At 34.7% G+C, this 10,405-nt stretch overlaps 1 protein-coding gene across 1 annotated transcript in view; it reads right to left on the reverse strand.

Moving 5' to 3' along the window:
• LOC106469762 (ADAMTS-like protein 5) overlaps positions 1–10,405 on the reverse strand; it is a 48,570-nt gene that overhangs the window by 12,368 nt on the left and 25,797 nt on the right. Inside the window, exon 3 of the mRNA XM_022398317.1 lies at positions 5,134–5,319. Coding sequence (XP_022254025.1) covers positions 5,134–5,319 — 186 coding nt within the window. The remainder of the gene's footprint in view (positions 1–5,133; positions 5,320–10,405) is intronic.

Here is a 10,405-nt window from a genome sequence, read left to right on the forward strand (position 1 = left end):
CCTGTGATGTGTTAAACTAGCTTCATCCCTGTGATGTGTTAAATTAGCTTCATCCCTGTGATGTGTTAAACTAGCTTCATCCCTGTGATGTGCTAAATTAGCTTCATCCTGTGATGTGTTAAACTAGCTTCATCCCTGTGATGTGTTAAGTTAGCTTCATCCCTGTGTTGTGTTAAGTTAGCTTCATCTTTGTGTTGTGTTAAATTAGCTTTATTCTTATGATGTATTAAATTAGCTTCATCCCTATGATGTGTTAAGTTAGCTTCATCCCTGTGACGTGTTCAAGTTAGCTTCATCCCTGTGATGTGTTAAACTAGCTTCATCCCTGTGATGTGTTAAGTTAGTTTCATCCCTGTGATGTGTTCAAGTTAATCTCTTGGGTTGCACTATCTATTTTTATAATATGTTTTCATTTTGTTGAATATCTAACGATTGAGAATTTTATTTCACATGTTTGATTTTTTTTTGTTGAAATAATTTAGACCTTTTGAGCAATTATTACTGTTTGAGTTCGATCAATAAACGATGTAATGAGAATTCCGCTTTCATTTACTGACTTAAATAAATAAAAATGTGGCGACTTAGTAAGTAAAAGAAGAAAACAGAAAGAAAATTGTATAGAATATTTTTGTTTTTTTTTAGTAAACAAAAAAATTATCCTTAATCTTATTTTCAATCAAATTTTCTTGGTCTTCAAATACTTAAAACATTTTAAGACTACTAGTTGTTGTGTAATAAACTACGCAATCTGATCTAATCCATGTATATAATATCATAAACAGAACTGTTATGTTTTGTCTTCTATGTTAGCTTTCTCTCACCTCACAATAAATATGAATAATATGAACGGCATACACAGTTTACAAAGCGCCACCAGAAAAAATAAATAATGGGTTTTGAATATGTTACGTTTGTTTGCGTTCATTATAATTATTCGTATACTTGAATTGTTATAAGCCGGGAAACCAGCCCACCTCTCTCAAGTCTACTCCTTGTGGGGACAGGTTAATATAGATTCATAATTTCAAGACTGCCATTCATGTATTTTCATGTTTCACCATGTATACGTTTTAGGAATTACCTCATTTCAAATCTATAAATGCCATATTTTCTGGAGATCACACCTCACTGTTCACTCTCTCTCTCTTTTTGTGTGTGACAAGGGAGGGAGTCTATTAGTTCCATAGCCATGATTTTTATTTTATTTTGGAAGGGGTAAGCCCATGAGTTAATTATTTGTTCTATAAAGACATGCAAGCTAGAAAAAAAAAATGTCTTCTCTGAAAGCCCAGTAACCCTTATTCCATTTTGCTACGATTATTTTTTGACTCCAAGTCCACTCGCTTATCATGGGAGAAGTTAAACAATAAGGAGTGTTCAAATAAAATGGAGACATTTTATCTGATGACAAGACCCAGAAATCTGGTAGATTTGTAAATAGTGCTTTATCAGTGTATTATGTTTCAATACAATAATAACAATAAAAAATAAAGTAATAATAAAAGTTTAGAAACACGATGAAATAATTTAAGAAAATATCTCAGCAATATTTTATTTTGTGGTATTTAAATTACGTGTTTAAGTATCAGAAAATTGGTTTATGTTTTCAACGTGAGAAACTGCTATATTAAAGAAAATATTTTAATGGTTCAAACCATTAAATAGTATCTCTTTAAAAGTAATTTAAACTACAATAACACATTACTATTTGCACACAGTTTTAAGAGCCTTGTTGGCACTTGACCAAACCAAATAATGTACTAAGATTGTTGTTGTGTTTTCAAGCCAGGCGGAAGTAGAACATGAAGCTATACTATGTAACAAGTTTGTGACTCTTTTTTTTTTTTGCGTGTTAAAAGCATAGATTGTGAAAACGAAGATATCGATAAGTTTCTGATAAATAAAAACAAAGAAAAAATTTAGTAATGAAAGAATTTATAATATCAACATTATTTTGGATGGTTTCGTTAGATTTAAATTTTTTAGTTTAATGTGCGACACGTGAATTAAAAGAATCACCTTACATTATTTTTCAAAAGTATATGATGAGTCACTGAAGCTTTTCTTGGTAATGGCTGATTTTAGAGCCAAGATAACCGAAAACAGGTTCTATACAAAAGTATTAAATAAAGAAAGACCTGGACTTTCTGTTCTTGAATATAAATTATCATGGCTAATTATTTAAAATTTTACTCAATTGATAACATTTTAAATATGGTTAAAGAAATCCCATTCCTGGCAATAAACGTAAAGAAAACGTTAAATAAAATTATTATCTTTTAACGATTGATCTTACAAGGATTTGTTTGTTTGTTTGTAATTAAACACAAAGCTATACAATGGGCTATCTGTGCTCTGGCCACCACTGGTATCGAAACCCAGATTCTAGCGTTGTAAGTCTGCAGACATATCGCTGTGCCACTGGAGGACCCACTGACTATGACGCTTGGATATTACTTCAGTGGCTATGTGAACAACTACGATCTTACAGCTATCTTTTACTTTAAGCTGTAGTTCACCAAATTGTTAGTTTTTAAAAGAGAAGCATATCAAGACATCGGTTTAAAGGAGATTTTCAGAAGTAGAATTTTAATAACGCCGCATAACAACGCCATTCACTTATCCTTTAAATGCGTCCTCCACAAAAACTGATTTGCTCTGAATGAAGGATATCATTAATATTTATTACTATTATGTTAGCCAGTTATGGAGTAATTTGATGATACACCAATGAGTCATCGTTTCGAATGCACGCATACATATAGAGAAAACTGCAGAATAATCACAGACAGAGGAATTAAATGTCACCTGGTCGGGCTAAAAATGCACGCGAAACCTAACACGGTAATCTATGAAAGGATTCTTAGATTATGCTATATTCCGTCTTAACGTTACAAAACGTACAACAAATTGTACGGTTTTTGTGCGTTCCAACTATTTTTCGGTTGTTATTTTATAGAACATTATCTCACATGCAAGGTTTCCAGATAGATTAGAGATTCAAATGCATCTTTTGACATTTCCTTGCTCAAAATTTATTTTATTATTCTTGTAAAGGTTTTGTTTGTTTGTTTGGAATTAAGAACAAAGCTACACAATGGGCTATCTGTGCTCTGCCCACCACGTTTCTAGTGTTGAAAGTCCGCAGAGATACCGCTGTGCCACTGGGGGACTTTGTAAAGGTCCCACGATAAAACCTTTAAATCTTCGTATTTCTAAATTTTTTATACCTTTAAAATGGGGGATGGGGAATGATTTTTTTTATACATTCTTTTTGCAAGATAGGGTGAATTTTAAGTTCCTACATTACAATATACTGAGCAAAAAAAAAAAAACAAACAACAAAAAAACGTGTAGGCTAAGTTTAACGTCTAAGGCGTCGCAGCGTATCTTAATAACAGACGTAGCTAGGTGAGCACAACTGTAGATCAGCATAATAATAACGAACACAGCCTTGGGCAAAATTATCATCCACTGGTCTTATTCATGGCTACTGGATCACAAAGTTCATCGGGCGTTGTTCTCGGGTAGACCTGCAGGCCTCGGGCTCCGGCTGGTAGCGGGTTAGTACCACTCCCAGAACACTTCGACCTCTTTCATGTTTGGCTGATGTGGTTTTATTTCCCGATATCCATCCTGACACCACTTGGCCCAGTAGCAAGTGTGCTGGACTATAAACCCGTTGTTCCATTATCCGCATCCAAATAACTCAATAACAGATTCAATCCAAATTTTAGGGCTGTGGGTGCGTCATAAGAGTGACAGTCAAACTGTACTATTCGGCGACAGAAGAATAGTAAAAAAAAGTTGGCAGTGAGTTTTGTTGACTAGCTTCATTCTCTCTAGCCTATCAGTTCAAAAGTTAGGATAGCTAGCGCACATAACTCTTGAGTAGCTTTGCGCAAATATCCGAATACAGACACTGGTTCATTATTTTAAGCGTTTATGTCACTGAGGGTCTAGCTAGATGTTCACCTATAATCATGCATCTTTGGAAATCTTACAGATCTTTTTATCTTTGCATATTTGGAAAGTTTCTCTGAAAAACTATTCGTATACAAACAAATTCGATCATATAGAATAATATAATGCTCAGTTAAGTTATCATAAGGCTAGATTATGCACTTTTAGAGACACCAAAACCTGGAGTTAAAAAGGTGAGATGTTTCCATTATACAGTCCAACCTCTGTAAATTGGGTTTAACTTTATTGTTTTTAAACATCGTAACATCTGGGGCTTTATGCAAAAAGGATTTCAAAAGCAGCACAAAGCGGGCTGTTTATATATATATATGAGTAAGATTAATCTGTATTAAATACATACAAATAACTGTGGCAAAATTCAATCTAGCATCATTACCTCAAAACCAGGTGAAGCACTGTAGAAAGGGACTATAACAATTGGATAGTTGAGGCGCGCCATCTCGTAGGAATATTTTGAATTATTTCGAATCATATATTATGAGTTAATTATTGGAATTTCCAAAAGATTAAAATTTTTCTTGTATTGAGCATTTCTACAGTAATATTAAGTATTCATCTAGAATTTACATCAGTAAAGATGTACTAGGTGAATTGCAACTTATAAGATTACATTTATTGTTATAGTTACACACAATATTATTTAATTAAATAATAGTTTTAAATGCTTAATGCAATGCTAGCAATGGAATGTAACTAATTGTTTATTCCTTATATGTTTAATACATAAACAGTATTCACAAGATAACCCATGATGCTACTCTGAACACTCGTCAAATTGAAAGAACACCAATTACGGAACATATTTCCCCATTTGAGCGCAATGAAATGCGCAGACTGAAGAAAGCCAATTTTATGCAATGTTTTGAGAAAAAGTGGGAAATATTCAAACAAGAGGTCTAAAAAGTTGTCAGATGACAAGCTGATTGCCTTATGGACTTGACTCAGCTCTGTACTTTTAAGCCTTATTCTTCTTGCGTTCGTGACAGATAATTTACAAGGAAATAAAAAAATGGTTTATGTGTCGCCACACTGCAGAACCACAGGCATAATTACTGTTGGTATTTCAAAATTGGTTCCTCAGGGTTATGAAAAGAAATGTAAATTGGCTTTTAAAAAATGGTAATGAACCAGTTTTACAATCGTAATTACCCACCTTCTTCTACACACTCGTGTGCGCATGCTTACTCCGCCATCACACGTTCTACTACACTCTGACCACGCAGACCACCCAGACCATGAAGTGTAAACCCTTCCTTGAGGTTGCCAATCTCGTCGCCAGGTGCCGCCCCTATCCAGTCTATCTCTAGAGCCGAGTCTTACGTCAGGCTGTAGGCTCTGAAAATAAAATTAGTAATGCAAAATACTTAATTAGCTTAACTCTATTTCTGAAAAGATAATTACAAACTGTAAATGCAACAACAAAGTTTTCTCAGACAAAAACTCTTTACTTCGTAGCAGATGAACCGGCCAACTTAACCTCTAATCGTCAGCAATTAAATGTGAGTGTTGATATGTATACGACTTTAATGTTTCACGCTCTATCTCACATTTTTACTAGCGTTGAATGGAAGAAACAGCAATCTAGAAGTAAAGTTTCTGTAAAAACGTCTCCCAGTGGATCAGCGGTATTTTTATAGACTTACAACGCTAAAATACGGGGTTCGATTCCCCATGGCGGGCAGAGCACAGATAGCCCATTGTGTAGCTTTTTGCTCAGTTACAAACAAACAAACTGTTAGAACGTCTCCCAGTGGATCAGCGGTATTTTTATAGACTTACAACGCTAAAATTCGGGGTTTGATTCCCTATGGCGGGCAGAGCACAGATAGCCCATTTTTGTAGCTTAGTGCTTAATTACAAACAAACTGTCAGAACGTCTCCCAGTGGATCAGCGGTATTTTTGTGGACTTACAACGCTAAAATCCGGTGTTGAATTCCCCATAGTAGACAGAACGCAGATACCTTCTTTCAATACCCCAGCTCTCCAACTGAGCTGGACCAAGATGGCACCCAAAAATACGCTGTTTTACATGTGATGCGAAAAAGCTGACGAAGCACTGAAAGTACTAAACCTGGAATTTTTCAGAGATAAAAAATCATGTTAAACTGCAGGTGATTTACTATTTTTGCACACATCTGATCTGAAACCTGTAGTATAAAATAGCGTTAACAGACAGGATACCTAACTAATGAATCAATACATCCTTGTCAGTATAAGTAAGAACTATATATTAAATTACCTATATAATTTATTGGGTTAATCTTTAGCTTTGACTTATGCAGGTAGCTTTCTTTGATCAGAAGATAATGAGAAATCTAAGATAAATGTCAGGAAAACATCTGCAGCCTAACGTAATTTTCATCACAAATATTGTGACTATTGGTTCCATTTCATTGTCAGCTTTTAGCATTTAACACTGTAACATCAAATCTTTAAGCTATGTTAGTTCATAGGATGTTTATTTGCTGTTAAGCGCATAGCTACACAATGGGCTATCTGTGATCTTCCCACAGGGGGCTTCAAAGCATGTCTCAAAAGATTACGTTTTTGAATCTATAATCTCTATTAAAAATGAAGATGATAAAGTGGTTCAGTTTTATGTAATTAAACCCCAATAAGATAATTCTCAATACATGATTCTCAGCGGGAAGTCTGAAGTCTTATAATGCTAAAATCAGGATTTCGATACCCGCGTTGGGCACAGCATTGTGTACCTTTGTGCTTAAATAAATAAACAAACCACACACACATTTATGTTGATCAAAGCAAAAGCCCAGACTTGCCTCTGCAACGCTGGCTTAGAAAACAACATCCCATTCGTTATTCCTTGCAACATTTGAATATTTAAAAGAAATATTATTCATAATTTTTCTAGTAATGCCCCCTTTATATTACATCTACCTTTACACATCATGTGATTCTACATCATCACAGGCATAGTGGGGAATGGCGTTTTGTCGGACTTTTCACTTCAGCCCAAGCTTTTCCCAAACTTGAACGGCACGCTCCTTTCCTTAAGGTCTCCTAAGTTATGTGTGATCATCAGTCATGAGATTGTACCATCGTATTAAAGTAGGAAAACATTAGTTGAATAACTTAATCAACTTGTCACTTTATGTTTTTGATGTAACACCAGCTGTTAGAGATATCATAGTGATCCCAGGAAATAAGCTGGAGTACAAAAGCAATGTCTTCACTAGAGGAAATTGTATGAAGGTGCGTCACACATACAGCTAAATGTACAATAATGTTTCCAGAAAAAGATGAGTGGACGTTAATGACGTTGTATAGCAACTTAAAAACCACAAAGTCTTTAAATAGATTGTTAATAACATTAACCACGTCTCATCTTCTATGTACCGGCTTATTTTTTTATCAAAGGAAACTAACAAGTAAAACGTGGACAAGAGCAGAATGTATTCGGGAAAGGAACTTTTAATTAATGGCGTTTTGTTAGCAACAACAAGACTTAGATTTTTTTCAAGAGAAGAATACTTTTAATGTGTTGATGGTACATCTCCATGCTGCTTTTAGAAAAGAATGCTCTTGAATGAAAACATTGAATCTGTAACTCAAACTCTACCTAGGATTAATGAAGATGAATTTGAAGTTATAACTTGTTCCCCTAACACCAACTTTATTTATAATCTACCATTAAAATGGTCACATATTTCATCCACCTATCTTCTTGTAGATTGTTTGTTTGTTTGTAATTAAGCACAAAGCTACACAATGGGCTATCTGTGATCTGCCCACCACGGGTATCGGAACCCGGATTCTAACTAAAAAACTACCCTCATCTTTCTAGTTTCCACATCGTGTCTATGCATTGTGAGAAAAAAAAAGTTGTAATACGTCTTTAAATAAATGAATACCACGCTACATGAGTCATTCACGACATTCTGATTAAAGATAAGCATGTAGATTGGCTGGTAAGTTTGAAATGTGGTAAATCCTTCTTATCAAAGCGCACTTTTATATAGTACTCAAGCGACTATTGTGCCCGCAAAACGCTGTTCACGTTTCGCTAGTGGAATCATCAATTATTCTGAATGGATAGTGTAAAGCATTACTTCTCTCAGGCGCGACAAACAAAAAAAAAAACTTATGTACCTAACGCTGTTGATTCTCACGTACCATAACGGTTGTTTATTTAAGCCGTTGTTATATGAAACATTGCAATAATACTAAAAAATACTTTACCAATTTTCTACGCGTTTTAGTTATAAAAGCGCACAATAACACTTCGCCTCTTGCACGTTGTTTTTAGTGTCAGTCCCAATAAAAAAGTTCGTAAAACCGTCCGAGTTGCTACTCCTAACATAAGAATTCAAATTTAATGAAGAGGAATTCACTGTTTCAGAAAGTAAAGTTTGGAGACGGCTTGAATGGGTAGTGAAAAATATTTATTACTGACTTACAACGTTTCGACTAGCTTTTGTCATCATCAAGCACGTTATAGCTCGTGTCGTTTAGTGGTTGATCTGACCCGTCTGTTGATTACAAGATTAGGTTGTGCTTCGCTGTTGTATTGCCTTTCACGTTGTTGTTTTTTCTCCTCATTTTTTACAAGTTTTTTGCTGTGTATAGATTTCGTCTCTTGATTTAACACCGACCGAGATGCTTTGGTTCATGAAGCGTTGTATTCACATGGTTTTGTATATTGTTGCATTCACATGCTGGTAGTTTAATTCTTGTCTACATCTAAGTAAATAGTTTAGTTCTTGATATTTGGAAGTTTTTGTTGCATGTTTTGGACAATACCTGTAAACTGATTTAGGTTTTGGATAACTTAACTTTGACAAAGTTGGGAATTAGCTATTCAGAGCGACATTGGACGATTTTTACATTTATGCTACGACGTTTGGATACAGTTGCACGGTACGACAGGTTTGTGGTTGTGGACAAGTGAGGGAACATACTAGAAAGATATACGTAGAAGAATAAAGACAAACGTTTAGACTTACACAACCTCGAGTAATCGCCTTGACGAATTCAAATTTGATGACGAGGAACTCACTCTAGAAAATAAAGTTTGGAAAAGTCTCGAACTAAACTATTACAAATGCACAACGTTTTTTGACTAGCTAACGTCATCATCAAGTACCATCAAAAGTACCTGATGATGAAAAAACTTGTCAAAACGTTGTACTTTTGTAATAAAGCTTCTTTCACTACCCATTCAAGCCGTCTCCAAACTTCATGGCATAAGAATGGCCTGAAACACTCTTAATATTTATATAGTAAACATTTTTAATCACGATGATAAACCAGAATAAGTGAACATTCCAAGTTTGTCATCTTCATTCTTTTTTCTTTTTTTTTGACTATCTGATGTTTTAAAAAAAACATTTCTTGAGATTCTATTTTGCTTTTTTTCCATTACTGTGTTCGTTTATTTCCAATCACAAGAAACCTAACACTTTATGAGTTTGAACTTATTCAAACCATGGAATGTTTCAAGCTCAGAACGAAGTAAAGAGAAAAAAAAAATGATCACCTTCACCAAACGATAAAAAAAGAGAGAACGAGAAAGATTGTAGGGTGCTACCATGACCAGTGAACCCAGTCTGCTATTAACTTTTGCGTATTATTGTTGCCTAATGTTAACTTCTGCGTACACTCAAGATGCTTTAGTCTTTTGTGTTCGTCTTACTTACTCGTGTTAATTCACGTTTATGACAATCTGTCATTTAATTTCTAATTAGCCAACAATAATCAATCTCTCAAAACAACTGAAAGGTAACTCCACAAGATGAATTACCATAGTAGATTTGCCATTCTGAGTTAAATGACGTCACTATCATAGCAATGGGACAGCGGAAAGGTGTGATTTGATCAGGTGAATCATCTTTTACACTTTTTCCATCAAACAGTCATGTTCATGTGTAGTGAATATCAAAAGAAGCTTATAATTCTGAATGTCTGTGCCATAATGATAAAAGCTGTGTGATGGTATGGGCAGTTTTTGTTAGAATAGTTTGGGCCCGTGATCTCACTGAAAGGTAGGGTGACAACAAATAGTTACTTAAGTTTTATTGCTAATCATGAAGGTTCATCCTATGGTTAACCCTTTATTTCCAAGCGGAGCAGGTCTGTTTCAGGAAGACAATGCATCAATTCATACGGGTGATATAGTTAAAGAGAAAGAGTTTGGGCATCTAATTTGGCCACCACAGTCATCAGATTTAAATTGTATATAGCCTCTATGGTCAGTTCTTGAAATCCAATCTGAAGCAGATTCAATTGCTAACACCAGTTCAACAATTAGAAGAAGCTTTGATATACAAATCTGCTAACACCATTTCAACAATTAGAAGAAGCTTTGATTTACAAATTTGTTAACACCATTTCAACAATTAGAAGAAGCTTTGATCTACAAAAGAATAAAAACATCATTATCTGGTGCACAATATATTG

This window comes from Limulus polyphemus, unplaced genomic scaffold (assembly GCF_000517525.1).
Source record: "Limulus polyphemus unplaced genomic scaffold, Limulus_polyphemus-2.1.2 Scaffold3645, whole genome shotgun sequence".
In the NCBI taxonomy this organism is placed as follows: Eukaryota; Metazoa; Arthropoda; class Merostomata; order Xiphosura; family Limulidae; genus Limulus; species Limulus polyphemus.